Raw genomic sequence first — 15,340 nt, 5'->3', positions numbered from 1 at the left:
AATCTGTAAAAAGCATTGAGAACAAAGGTTATCACAGTCATACTTACTTCATTGTTCTGCATAATGAACAAATAGTGGTGTTCCTATAAATGTTTGAAAGGAGACAATACCACAAGCAATGTAACTTATGTCTGTAGCTCTTTCGGGAAAGTAAGTGTCCACTGGCAAAATGTAACTTCCTTAAGGATTCAGTTCTCCTCATTTTTTGGACTGGGAAAACAGGGTTTCCACCCGCTTGGGAACCAGAAAAACAATCTTTATGTTTCCTATTATGCCTTAAATAAAAATGTAAGGCAGAGCCAGACTATAATGTAATCCCTTGGGTTTGTTGTTCTGAAGATGAGAAGAAGAAAGATACTAACAAAATTCAAACACTAAGTGGCTGAACCTGCAAAATCCCACATTACAAAATTAAAAATCACCACCCTGAAACAAAGGAGATCTATGGACACATGTTCTGCAAGATCAGGAACTGCTGGTATAACCTGGATGTGCAATCAAACGTAGATGTTTTCTATCCATATCTCTTACTTGCAGTGGGATGCGCACACTCCTCCATATTCTGGCACAACCTATCCCAAGTAAACTACATATGCTTGAGCAAGATGAGGGCAGAGCATGTATTTCAAGTATTATAAATGTTATATCTTTTAGGTTCCAAGAACCCTCACTTGATCACAAATTGGGGACCAGCAGCCTTCACAGAAGCTGAACTTGAGCAAAGAGAGAAGAGCTGGAAGGGGAAAAGGACCACTTCTGAGCAATGAGCATGTCTGCAGTTCTCTCTGTGTGGGGTGGGGGTGGGGGTGGGGGAGAGCAATCTAGTTGTTAAGTAAATGAATCTAAACCAGTTTATTGCTTAAAGTGAGAGTTAGTTCATCAGCAAGTTGAATGTGACTAAAATGATAAGCTGTCGACTAAACATTCATTTTTAATGGATCCTCATTCTCTTACATATAGGGAGTCTAAATTATGGCAGAAGTGGGGGTGTATGCATGTGGAAGAAAGCTAGAGGTCTACAAACTCTCTTTGGAATGAATTATGCAAAACAAGAAAATGCAAGTGTTTCAATTTTGCAACTTAGATTTGGAACTGGGTAAGCAAGCCACCTAATGGTGCATTAGGGAAATGCTTGACTAACAAGCAGAAGGTTGCTGGTTCAAATCCCCACTGGTACTTTATCGGGCAGCAGCAATTTAGGAAGATGCTGAAAGGCATAATTTCATACTGCATGGGAGGAGGCAATGGTAAACACCTCCTGTATTCTACCAAAAGAAAACCACAGGTCTCTGTGGGCGTCAAGAGTCAAAATCGACTTGACAGCACACTTTACCTTTAAGATGAGGAGTGGAGCACAAAGGGACATTATGGATCTTTTTATATAGGCAATTATTTGAATCTAAGTTTAATGTGGGTTACTGACATTAGCATGATTCTGTGAACCCAAACCAAGGTGGTTTACGGCCCGAGATGAATCTGAGATTCCCACTTTGGCATGGGTTCAAGGTTAAAAATATATTCATGAAATATATAGAATAAATATAATATACAGCTTTCATGGAAAAATAAATTATACTATGTTGAATAAGAACCAGAATGTGTAGCACCTAACAACGTTTTTGAATTCTTCATCAGTATGAGTGACATACATAGAGAAAAATTCAGTCAAGTCTCAAGAGAACAGAAGACAGTAACCTTAAAGGTTATATTATAACTACATAATATAATCCTCTCTAATAAAAGCCTTGGTGTCCGTCCGTGGACACCAAGGCGTGTGTCCGTGCCTCCCTTGGCCGTTTTTGGCATGCGCAGAGCGCATGCCCAGTACGGCCGAGGCAGAAACGGACACAGGGACCAGGCAGCCATCTTGGTTGCTTTGCCCGGCTGCGGAAAGGCCAGAAGCGGCCGCCGCGAAGCCAGGGAAGAGACGGCGGGGGAAATTGACCGAAGCAGCGGCAGAGCTGCCGCCTCGGCCAGAGGAGAGAGGCCAGAAGGGAGAGACGGAGACCGGCCCGGGGAGACGGAGGCCGGCACGGAGGCGACCGCAAAGGGCCCGGCCGGGCAGCGGAGGCCAGCAGCGGCCCGTCCGGAGACCGCCCGGCCGGTGACTGGGTCTCTGGAGAAAGGGCAGGGAGGGAGGGAAAGATGGAGGAGGGAGCCCGCCGGGTGGGCGGGAAAGGAAGGCGAGCGGCGGAACTCTCCCCTACTAGCGCCCGTTATTTAAACGGGCTTGAAAACACTTGTGTAATATAAAAGATGAACATCCCCATAAAATAATTTGTATCTTAAGAGCAATCACCTTCATTTACAACAATAGAGACAGAAACAGGTCTTGCATAAAGGTGGCCCTAATAATTTCAGCAACTGTAGAGCTAAGATAAACCCCTAATATAATTCATAAATCTTTCCTCCATAAATACCAAAAAGCAAAACAAAAAAATTTACAATTTAGTGAAAACAAAAAACAGCTCTCAAACTTACAAACAGAAGGTCTGAAAATCAGTTACAACAGCTGTGTTTAAATAGATCAAGTGATGGTTTTTCTTAAGGCAACTTTACATAGACTAAGTACTGGTTTACAGCCCAAGAGAAATCTGAGATTCCCACAATCATATTAATGTCAGGAAACCACATTAAACCTAGATTCTAGCTATTGTGTGAATTAGGCCACAATATTATTCTTGACCAACTGTAAACTTGGACTGTTTATCACATGTTTGAGGCAGTGAAAGATTATGTAAACAGTAGAGTGGTTATCCTATCTAGTCTGTAGAGTTCACAGTCCGATGGAGAAACACAGGAGCCTATGAATGATTCCAGATAGCCATTAAGACTGTGTTGAAATGCCCTGGAATTCCCAGTTCATATAGACTGAGAACCTCGGGAACAGCCTAAAATCTGAAGTCAAAACTTCTGTCTTCACTGGTGTGAGTGAATGTGGTTAGAGAAAAAGTAAAGAAATGGTGAACTTTACAGGGATTTATTTATCCCTTGACTGCACTAAAGCGGGACTTGGTCTGATTTCTAAACGGTACCTACCTACGGGTGGCAGAGAACTTCGGTTATCTGTAATTTTGAGGAGTACATATTACCTCTTCATTGGGGAACTTAAAATTGTGCTACGAATACTTAAATCGGGCTTTCTAGAAATAGAAAATAACTTTTGTCAGAATTCTGGCAGTGTGTACTTCTGAACTTTTCACTTAAAACACTTTCAAATAATTGGTTTTGAGACATTATTACATATCTCATGGGAGAAGAATGTGTTCAGTATTCCTGCTGTATGGTTTTTCTTGTAAATTAAAATTTTTTAATTATTGCTGATTAGGCCAGTGGTGGGACAGGATTCCCCCCCCCTTTTTTTAAGTGAAGGGAGTATTTGAGGTTTTATGCCTCAAGCAAACACCATGATAGTGTGCTAAAGTTTTCAAATCAAGCATTTTGCCTCAAACGAATGTCTTTTTTAAAAAAGCAAATCTGCTCTCTTTGTAAATATATGCCTGCTTTTATGCAAATCTATTGTCTATTATTTCAGACTCTTGGTACCCAAGGAACAGTTTTTTAATAGATTAAAATTGGAACCATGCTTCTCTCTGAACTCAGTCTGCCTCTGCTCCCAAAACAACACAGGCACATACATCATCCTGTGCAGCTTCAGGATAGTACAGATGATATTGCCTCCCAGTTTTTACCCAGTGGGCAGAAAGGGCAGAATAAGTGCCTGAGGTGGGGTGCCAAATGATGTCCCCTTCCCCCTGCATCTGCATCCTTGCCTGCTGCTGCTCGGAGGCAGGAGAAAGAGCTGTTCCTCCATTGCATGCTGGATTTGAAAAAGAGGAGAGTATGAGTGGAAGAGGAAATGGAGAGGAGAATTGCAGGCCAGTGTGTCCTTCTAGATCAACGCTCTCCTCTCCGTCATATTTTCATGTTCAATCTGTGCCCCCTCCTTTTCACAGCCAACACACCCAGGTGGCATTTTGTTCTGTTACTTACTGGTGGCAGTGCGGGAGGGAGATGAGGAAACAGGCAGCAGTGCTGGCAAGAGCAATGGCAGCTAGTGTGCTCCTGCCCTTGATAATCTGCCACCTCAGATGACTGCTTAAGTTTGCTTTAACATGAGGCTGGCTTGGTGGATGAGACGTTCTGAGCAGTGGTGATGCTTCAGGTATTTCTCTCCCCTTGCTGTAGCATGGGCTGTGTCATGGTGCTGACACAGATTCCCTTTCCCTTTCCTTTGGAATGATGTCACTGTTCATAATATATATATGACTGTTTTTTCTGGAGGGCCAGGAATCAGTGCTGCATGGGACCTCCTCATTCTGGGACACAGTGGTAAATGCATCTAACATGGCAGCTTTTCAGCCCCTCTCAGAGCACATAGTTTGGAATTCACTGCTGTAGACAGCTGGACTACTTTCCTTTAAATAAAACATAAAACAAGACTGTCTAATTCTGAATGTCTAAGCCAACCAGATGCATTCTGGTGTACAGCTACCTTTTCATTTTCTTGCTGACCAACTGCTTCTTTATTAACAAACTTGTACAGTTTCCTATTACAATCTGACTAGTATTGCAGCTAATACTTGCTAAATTATTTTGCAAGTATGAAAAATTAACCTTTTAGATACTTAGAATATAGAATATTATTACTGAATTCCCTATGCCTTAATATTACACCAACAAAACTTTACAACCTCAGAGTTGGTCAATTCCGGAAACCATAGGTGGAACCAAGCAGGTGCTGCTACTTGTCTCCTTCCTTCCATTCATTTCACTAGAGTGACTACAAAAATATCATGCAAGCAGCTTTGAATGAATGGAGGATGTGCCACAGCAATGTTGGTTGAACAATATCTTGGCCTCTTCAAATAAGAAGCAAACAAAAATAGAAGATCAAAAATAGAAAAAATAGTTCTGTGTGATTAACTCATTTTTTTTGCTAATTGAAAAGGTTTTTAAATGTTTCAACAGATGTTTATATGCATGGATATTAATGACATTCAGTTTCTCAGATGTGTAGTTACTGTACATAATCACTGTTTCTGTTGCTGATATGTTCACATTTGTAACTTGAGTTGTTACTTGTTACCAATACTAGCAATAATTATACTTTGACAACATCTAATGAGGGACAAGTTCAGATTGTATTTATAATGTTCAAATACACCGTTTTCAGTTTGTAGTGTTAAGTTGTACTGGTTAAGCTAGTTTAATATTTTTCCTGACTACTGTAGCATATTGGACCATTGTAAGGAAATGTCAGTGATGCCTGTTTTCATATGCTTTATTATCTATTAAAATACAAGAGAGCTTCTGTTCTTACATGGCTGACTCATCTCATATTGGGGGTGGAGTGGACACCATTGTTACGATAATGTCTTCTCAAACGAAGAATAGCCTGTAGCCACATTTTGTATGTTTTAGGAACTGTCATATAATGCCAGAACTGTAAGAAATAGGTTGATACATAGGATCAGTTCACACAACAGCAGATGTAACTAGTACACACAGGGTGCAACGCAAGACCCCTTAGATGGACTTTCATGATCACAGCAATATGGTAAGTTCAGCATTATTAGGAAATGTTGTAGAGTTTAATTAGGTGCATCTTTGCTAAGATTAGAAGATGTATGTATGTTTGTTTGTTTAAAATATTTTTATACCGCCCAAAACTTGGGTCTCTGGGTGGTTTACAATTAAAATCACTTAAATATTAAAATCATTAACACTAAAATTCTTTAAAACCAACATTAAAAATTGGTTTTATGATATGATGCTTTAAAACTAGTTCATCAGGCAGTTTTATCAACTTGTGAACTATATTCAGTAATCCAGAAACCTTCAGTTTAAGCTGAGTTAAGATGCTTTACATTTTCATTTGTGCTCTAAAAAGAATGGAAATTGCAAGTTAAGGTGACCATCTTAGCTTCTGCACCATATAAGATGTAAAGACTTCAGAGATGTATCAGGCAGAAATTCATCTGGGGCATCTCTAGGAAGTGATTAGGGAAAGTGCACCTGTTAAATGTCTGTCTGGATGCATCCCTCCCCAGCCCAATGTCCAGCTGAAAGACCAAGGCAAAGTGCAGGTGCATGGAGCCTCATTGCTGAAGCCATTATCACATACCAGACTGTACAAAGTCTTTACAGTTGATATGGCACTATGGGGGAAGAGCTTACTAGAGATGTAATGTAAGCCTCTTTGAATCGGCACCAAAACTATTCAGCTCCCTGCAGCTGAAACATTTTGGTGTGGGGCAAGGAGTGCCTTTAAAAGGAGACAGGCAGGTCCTACCTGCCCCTCCTGCAAGCCTCCCCTGCACCATCGCAGCGCTGTCCTTCTAAAAACTCCATGAAAGCAGCAGCCCGTGCTGCTGGTTCCTTTAAAGTGCCCCACCTCCAGGGACATAGGGCCCGTTGGACAAGGGGGGGGCAACTGTCCCAGGCGCTGGCTGCCCTCTGTCTTGCCCAGCCCAGCCTTTGCCTGCTTGGTAATGGAGGTATAATGTTTCCTTTTTGTGGTTATTTCCACCCTGTATTTAGAGATTGGCTTGCCATAGGGCTTTGATGGCGGGGGTGGGAGGTAGGACAGATTGAGAAGTCTCTGAATATTTAATTTGAAACTGATTGGGGAATTTGCTGGTTTTTAATAGTGGTTTATTATTCTATTTTTTAAAAACTATCAAAAGTCCTATAAGTGGCTTGTTTCATGGCAGAACATTACAAAAATGTTTGGAACTGAACCCCCACCCCCTTAGACCATCATTCCATCCCTATATGGAAGAATCTGTCTTTTGCATTCATTTAAAAAAGGCAAAACACCCCTGCTTTCTGCCCCAGCCTTTGATCCCCTGGAATGACTTGGCATAGGGCTTTGGTATTGAACAGAGATGTAGGGCAGGGTGGCAGGAATATGTATAATTAAATTGAAGAGGATTGGGCAAATTGTTGGCTTTTAGTTTTTTGTTTTTTTTAAAAAAACTCCTATCAAAGTTCTCTAAGTGCCTTGTTTCATGGCAGAAAATTACAAAAACATCTGGAATAAACAAACAATATTAATTAAATAAATATTGGTGTATTTATTTATTAATGCACTATGTTCAAGTTGGTTTGCAACCCCAAAGGTCTGAATGAGAACTGTGAAGCATGTGTTGTGCTTTTATTTTTCTTTAGAAATGCACTATATGTCCAAGCTGGTTGGACCTGTCCAAAAACCTCACTCACACTGTTTACACTGTATTTCACCCATTGGTATGATTCTGTAATGATCTGAAATATTAATGAGGCCCTGCACATGTTGATTCACTCCCAGCCCCGCACACCTCCAGGGATGGCCCTACTTCTGAGCACTTGCAGAGTGGTTTTTATCTCATTACTGTGAGAGACCACAACCAGCCCTCCTTCCACATTGGGGATCAGGGAGAATGATTTTTAGGACGGAGGGTGTAATTGGGAGCTCCTTGAGCCCCGACATGTCTCACCTATCTTAAAATTTTACCAAGAAGAGGTGGATTCCTCATTCTCCCCCTCTCCTTTTCTCCTGAGGAATAGTGCTAATTCTTGCTCTTTTCTCTATTTTTCTCTATTTCTCCCCACCTATCTTCCTTGCTTCAGTGGGACTTACTGGTCTCCTGTAGGGAGCAAGCCACCTAATGGTGCAGCAGGAAATGACTTGACTAGCAAGCCAGAGGTTGCTGGTTTGAATCTCCACTGGTATGTTTCCCAGATATGGGAAACACCTATATCGGGCAGCAGTGATATAGGAAGATGCTGAAAGGCATCCTCATACTGCGCGGGAGGAGGCAATGGTAAATCCCTCCTGTATTCTACCAAAGACAACCACAGGGCTCTGTGGTCGCCAGGAGTCAACACCGACTTGATGGCACACTTTACCTTTACAGGGAGCAAAATATGCTGGGAGCACAAATTAGTCTGGTTTGATTTACATCCCTGAGCATGTGCAATCCTATATGCATTTACCAGGGAAGGATCAGACAGTTGAATGCAATGGAATTTATTTTTAAGTCTACATACTTTCCTTGCTGGTAAGTCCTTTTTACAAAACAAATACCCATGAAAGGAAACAGAAGGGGGGGGGTATTGTTTAACTATACAAGTGTAAGAGTGCTCATACACTGTCCTTATCAGGCACCTATGTTCAGAACCAGGAAGTCACTCACTAGAAATTGCCAGGACCTGCCTCTCCCAACTTTGGCTTCAGAATTCTCAGTGGGCATACTCAGTTAAGTTCTTAGCTTACTTTCTTTTAGTTATTTTCCATGTTGTTATGGGGATTTTGTTCAGTAATTACCCAAAAATTGTTAGATTGATGTTTTTTAAACCAGCAAAAGGCACCAGTCCCGTATCGACTTAAATATTTTGGAAATGCTAAAAAGACATTTTAAAATATACATTATCTGTGGTGAAAAAAGGTTGCCAAAACTTGGAAACCTCTTTTTAGGAGTTAAAAACTTTGCACAAAAACTGGAGCGGTGGTGTCTCGTGCCCCCTCTTTGATGTGTGCATGATTTCAGAGGGATTGGGTGGATACCTTTGACTTTATAAGCAACAGAATGTTCAGGGCTTATAATGGTGGAATGTTTAAAACACTCCTCACTTTAATTATACTGGCACAACTGTGCCAGTTTAATTGATTTCAGATGTGATGCTTCCCTTCACACTTTCTAGTCAGTGCAACAATAGCAGCTATGCAGCAAGAGTGCACACTTTGTATCTAGGAGATTCCAGTTCCCCTGGAATATCAATGTAAAATGTCAGGAGACAGACCAATCAGGAAAGACGTTTGCCTCAGATACTAGCCACCTGCTATCACTTGTGTAGAATCCAAGGGAAAGAGTTGTGGTATGCAAGGACAAGGCAGTACAGTGGAATCAGGAATATTAATAGCTTAATGAAATAGATATTATTTGTAGAGGGGCAAGTACAGACTGATTTTCCGTGCTCTTGCTGCAGGCTGTTTGTTAGCCCTGCCTCTACTCCAGGACTGGAATACATCTAACTAAAGCCCCATTCAAAAGCTAGCCTGGATCAAGGAATGGATTAACCAAACACACCACAACACGGAGTATATTATTATTATTATTATTATTATTATTATTATTATTATTTATTTATTGGTGTGCGGGGATTTGGATATCTTTAAGGATGGGGGAGGGGGCTCTTACCCCTCACACTGCGTTTCCCCCACTAGCGCTACCTTTTAAAATGGTCTGGTGGGTCGGCAACTGCCCGGTGTGCACATTGTGTGCATGCGCAATGTGCGCATGCATGACATGCACAAGCACATTGGGCACTTCCAGCCACTTCTGGTTCGAGGAGGCACTGGGGTGGAAAGGAGGTATGCTGCAGCCCCACTGGAGCGTTTTAAAATACAGCAACGGTGGGAGGGGTAATAGCACCCTCCCCAGTCCTTAAAGATATCTCCCCACCTTCAAACTGGCCAAACTGCCTGACATTCAAACCAGTCCAAACCAGTTCATGCACATCCCTAATGATTACCACAAAGGGACTAAAAGTCTGATAATATAGCTTCACGTGTGGTTTTGTGTCTTTCCCTTGGACTTTGTTTGTATTTATTTTATTTATTTAATGTATTTCTATACCGCCCAAAACTTGCATCTCTGGTTGTGACAGTTTTGCAGGGCTTTCTGGTTTGCTTCCCTGCCCAGCCCTGGCTTTGTCCTCCCACTTGATCTACTCCTTCTCAGACAGGATTTACTGACCTCAACTGAGTCATCTTAACTGTGTCTTACTCAGAATTATGTCATGAGCTATTGGGTAGGGAGATGAACTTTTGCAGCACACCAGTCCTCAAATTATGGTTTCCTGTCCCAAAGGGGCTCATAATCTAAAAAGAAACACAAGGGAGATGCCAGCCACTAGAAAAGGGATGCTACACAGGACTGAATAGGAAAACACTGAATAGGACACACTACGAGGCTCTACACACAATCGACGTGTGGAGCTGAGGAGGGTTTGGCAGGGCTTAGCCCGCTCTCCCCAAACAAGCAGAGAGCCGTCCTTGGGTGGCCGGATCGGCTGCCAACACGGCTACCGGCTCTGTCACAGAGCTGGTAGGGGCAGTGGGGATCAGGGGCCACCTGGCCCCCCAGAAGTACCAGGATTCACCTCGTGAGTTCTGGGGAGACCCCCCCCAAGGCCGGGAGGCTTGTTGTAGTCTGCTGGTTGGGGGTCCACTTGTGTGTTGCGGTGGCACACAATCAGTAAAAGAGTTAGCAGAGCGAGTGCTCCACTAACCTCATTTTAAGGGAGAGGTTCTTGGGTGGGCTAGTTGCCATTGAACCACCGGGCTCGCCTGCGAGCCTGGTAGTTCTCATGATGGAGGGGAACTGGGCTGGGCCCAGTTTATCTCCATCATGAGAATAGCCTCAGCATCTTGCCTCAGCTCTTCCCAGTCTCCAAATATAGGCAGAATCATGATGCTAGTACAGGAGCTGCAGACTGCATGCTTGTTGGCAACTCATGCTGGAATATGATAACCTTGTGAGGCAAGCAGACAGCGTATGTCTTGTCCAAAGGATCCAGGGAACTTCATGGTAAAAGGAATTTTGAACCTCAGCTCTTGCTTGCAAATAAGGCTTGATGTATGCATGGTCTTAAACTGACCCCTAGTGCACAGCAGAAGACACTAATGAATTCAACTGGAGTGTAAACAGGGACAATAATTTGGTAGTTATAACTTAAGGCAAATAATCTCAGTAAAAATTACTGAGTAGTTTGCTGCCTAATCCAAAAACACTGTACCCTACTTGCATAACCAGCTGTTCAATAGGAATGCCACCTCACTCACTGCTGCAGAGCCTACCTTGTATTCATAGGGCTTGTAGGAGTTGAAGTCTGGGAGTGGATGGAGTTATTCTTTAACAGCCCAAATGTTGTTAACACTGGAACTGCACAGTAGTTTCTGTTCAATGACTTTCAGATGGAGAGCTCTGCAATACAGAGAGGTCATTCACATGACGGGGTGGGTGGGCCAGTGGGTGAGGAGGCTGGTTTAACTCACCCTCCCCACAGATAAGCTCTTAACTGTAGCTGGGAGAACAGCCTGTGCTCACAGACAATCCGTGCTGCGTGGCATAGGCTGGGATGAGTGTCCAGATATCCGTGTGACATGCGCGATGCATTGGGGGATTCCCCCGGGAGATGGGTGCTCTGGGTGCCTGAATCTGTCCTCTGGGGCGGAACATAACCCCAGTGAACACATGACCCCAGAGCCTGAGTTAAGGGCTTGCTTGAGCCCTTAACCCCAGCTAAGAGATGGGCTTAACAACTGGGCTGGGCTGGGCTGGGCAGCCCTACCCTGCGAGAATGAGGTCCAATCCCTGAGGTTCTCACACACAGCCTAACCCAGGCTGGGCTTCCCTAGCCTGGGCTAGGCTCTGTGTGTGTATATATATGAGAACGGCTTCTGTGTCTTTAATATTTCATTACAGGTATATCTGTTGATACCAAGGAGCACATTCATGATTGTACAAACCCATGATTGTACAAAACAAGACACCCACCCATTCTACTCTTTCCCTTATTGATGGTTTTGCAAAAGTCCCCCGCCCCAACATGTAATGGTAACATCAATATACCAGGCAACCCATACATGGGATAGCTAAGGCTCCAATACTATGCATGCCCAAACCCACTGGTTCCAGAGATGACTGAGCTGTAACATTTATAAACCTCTCAAAGTGTATTGTGGCCCAGCTGTGGCCAGGATAACAGTAGCATGAAACTCTTCATAGAATCCAGCAGAATGTGGCAAGAAGAAATTTTTACAGACCCAGTGCTTTCACAGAAGCCACTTTACTATGGAGTCTATAATACAGAAGCAGTTCTTACATTCAGGGCATTGGGTTTTAAGACCAAATGTGGGAAGGATGGTGTCATTTCCGATTAATTCTCAATGGAGTACCATTTTGGATTTTTTGTTTAAGGTAATAGAATTACTATTACTAAGAGGTAGTAGTCACCTCATCCAACCCCCCTCCCCTATTGTGAAGTGGACCCATCTCTCCACCAGCACAAATCCATCTGGTATATTATAAGCACCTGCCAACAGAGGTGGTTCAAGCAAGTGAACAAAACCATGTGTTCCTCCTCTGTGGTAGTCATGTGCACGGACCGGTTCGGAGGCCATTCTAAAGGCCTCCAGACCGGTCCGGGCACGGGGTGGCTTTGGTTCGGGTGGGGGGTTCCAACAAAAACAGGGGGGGGCTCTACTCACCCCTTCCAGTAAAAAAACGTATTTCTTGTACTAATTGGGCGGCAGGGTGCCGCCCGCTTCAATCTCCTGGCGCGGGCTCCTCGTATCCATCGGGGCGGCAGGATCGCTCCCAGTCCCTGCCGCCCCCTTCAAGTTAAGTCCCCCTCGGCTGGCGGCTGCCCCCTGAAGCTCCCCAGAGGTCCCCCGCCGCCCCCTTCTTTCCAAAACTACCCCCATTACCAGAGGACGGCAGGAGAACTCCCTGCCGTCCCCTTCCCCCTTGCCGGCTGGGCTGCAGATGGCTTCTAGGAAGTCTTTCGCGCGCGAAAGTCTTCCTAGAAGCCATCTGCAGCCCAGCCGGCAAGGGGGAAGGGGACGGCAGGGAGTTCTCCTGCCGTCCTCTGGTAATGGGGGTAGTTTTGGAAAGAAGGGGGCGGCGGGGGACCTCTGGGGAGCTTCAGGGGGCAGCCGCCAGCCGAGGGGGACTTAACTTGAAGGGGGCGGCAGGGACTGGGAGCGATCCTGCTGCCCCGATGGATACGAGGAGCCCGCGCCAGGAGATTGAAGCGGGCGGCACCCTGCCGCCCAATTAGTACAAGAAATACTTTTTTTACTGGAAGGGGTGAGTAGAGCCCCCCTGTTTTTATTGGAACCCCCCACCCCAGTGCCGGACCGGTTCCGTGCACACCCCTACTCTGTGGTCATTATTTATTTATTTATTTATTTATTTATTTGATTTGATTTGATTTGATTTGTATACTGCCCTTCCAAAATGGCTCAGGGCAGTTTACAATTAAAACAAACCACTAAAACAGTAAAGAGCTAACATTAAAAACAATATAACAATTAACAATTTAAAAACATTTTAAAACAACAAACAATTACAGTGATTAAAATCCCAAAATCAGGTTTTTAATTCTAAAATAAACCAGATATTAAAAAAACCCCAAATTTAGGAAGCTGAGAAAGCTTGGGTGAAAAGATGGGTTTTCAGGTGTTTTTTTGAAAATTGCCAGAGATGGGGAGGATCGTATCTCAGCAGGGAGCGCATTCCACAATCTTGGGGCAGCGACCGAGAAGGCCTGTCTCTGTGTAGGCACCAAACGAGTTGGCGGTAACTGGAGACGGACCTCCTCAGATGATCTCAGTGGATGGTGGGGCTCATAATGAAGAAGACGCTCTCTTAGATACCCAGGGCCTAAGCCGTTTAGGGCTTTGTAAGTTATAACTAGCACCTTGTATTTTGTCCGGGAACCTATTGGCAGCCAGTGCAACTCCATCAGAAAAGGAGTAACATGGTCTCTGAGAGATGACCCAGAGACCAACCTGGCTGCCACGTTCTGAACCAACTGAAGTTTCTGGACTACATACAAAGCCAGCCCCACATAGAGCGCATTACAAAAGTCAAGTCTGGAGGTCACCAACAGATGTACCACTGTTTTGGGGTCACTGATCTCGAGAAACAGGCACAGCTGATGTATCATACGAAGCTGATAGAAAGCACCCCTGGCCACCGCCTCAACCTGAGAAACCAGGGAGAGGTGTGAATCCCGAAGTACTCCCAGACTGTGAACCTGTTCCTTTTGGGGAAGTGTGACCCCGTCTAGAACAGGCAGATCAAAATCGTCTCTAGAGTTCTGACCCCGCACAATAAGCACCTCCATCTTATCTGGATTCAGCTTCAGTTTATTCTCCCTCATCCAGCCCATTGCTGCTTCCAGGCAGGCATTTAGGGAGGATATGCCATCACCTGAAGAAGTTGACATGGAGAAGTAGACCTGGGTGTCATCAGTGTACTGGTAACACCCAGCTCCAAATCCCCTGATGATCTCTCCCAGCGGTTTCATGTAGATGTTAAAAAGCATTGGAGAAAGTATGGAGCCTTGAGGGACACCATACTTAAGCTCAGATTTTTTTGGTCTCCAATGGACACCATCTGGAATCTATCCAAGAGGTAGGAGCGGAACCACTGTAAAACAGTGCCTCCCAACCCCAACACCCTCAGATGTTCCAGAAGGATACCATGGTCGATAGTATCGAAAGCCGCCGAGAGATCCGAAAGGACCAACAGAGTGACACTTCCTCTGTCAATTGCCAATTGGAGATCATCCATCAGGCCGACCAAAGCAGTCTCCAACCCATAGCCCTCCTGAAAACCAGTTTGAAATGGGTCTAGATAATCGGTTTCCTCCAAGACCACCTGGAACTGAGAGGCCACCACCCTCTCAATTAGCTTGCCCAGCCATGGGAGGTTGGAAACAGGCCTATAATTGCTCAACTCTGAGGGATCTAATGCAGGCTTCTTTAGAAGAGGTCTAATGATTGCCTCTTTTAAGACAAGGAGGCATCCTGCCCTCCCTCAGAGAAGCATTTATGATTTCTACCAGGCCGCCTACAACAGCCTCCCTGCTAGAAAGAACAAGCCATGTTGGACAAGGGTCAAGAGAACAAGTGGCAGGCCTCACCGCTCGAGGCAGCTTGTCCACATCCTCAGGAGTCACAAACTGAAAACGATCCAGTCGAATCACATAAGCGGAGTCGTTGGGCACCTCCAGCTCAGACATCAAATTAATTGTGGAGTCTCCATCTAGGCTGGCCCGAATCCAAGCGATTTTATCAGCGAAAAACTCTTTAAACACATCACAGCAGGTAACTGATGACTCCAAATTCTGGTTCAATGGACGGGTGGCAAATACTAATCCCCTCACAACCCTGAACAACTCCACTGGATGTGAATTCGCAGAGGCAAAACAAGCAGAAAAGAACCTCCTCTTTGCCGCATGTATTGCCTGAGCATAGATCTTTAAATGTGCTCTATGTCGCAATCTGTCAGATTCGAGTTGTCTTCCTCCACTTACGCTCCATTCACCTACTTTGCCGCTTCAGCCCCCATAGATCTTCCGTATACCAAGGGGCCAAATCTGAAGCGGGTTGGAGGGGACGCTTGGGAGCAATCATGTCTACTGCCCTGGTGAGCAAGTTGTTCCAATTCTCAACCAGGGCATCAACAGGATCACCAGCAAAGCCAACATTAAATCCCTCCAAGGCTTCTTGGAATCTTAGTGGATCCAATAATCTCTTCGAGCAGACCATTCTAATGGG

General features: G+C 44.4%; 1 protein-coding gene across 3 annotated transcripts in view; it reads left to right on the top strand.

Annotated features, from left to right (window-relative positions):
* Positions 1-5,322, top strand: part of SWAP70 (switching B cell complex subunit SWAP70) — a 69,699-nt gene extending 64,377 nt beyond the window's left edge. For all 3 annotated transcript variants that reach the window (XM_053274882.1, XM_053274900.1, XM_053274892.1), the window contains one exon: positions 655-5,322. In XM_053274882.1, the coding sequence (XP_053130857.1) occupies positions 655-767 (113 nt within the window). In that variant the 3' untranslated portion in view covers positions 768-5,322. The remainder of the gene's footprint in view (positions 1-654) is intronic.
* Positions 5,323-15,340: the final 10,018 nt, after the last annotated feature.

The sequence above is a fragment of the Hemicordylus capensis genome, chromosome 1, assembly GCF_027244095.1.
Source record: "Hemicordylus capensis ecotype Gifberg chromosome 1, rHemCap1.1.pri, whole genome shotgun sequence".
Taxonomy (NCBI): Eukaryota; Metazoa; Chordata; class Lepidosauria; order Squamata; family Cordylidae; genus Hemicordylus; species Hemicordylus capensis.
Note: the sequence above shows the minus strand (reverse complement) of the source record. Positions and strands in the feature narration are given on the sequence as shown.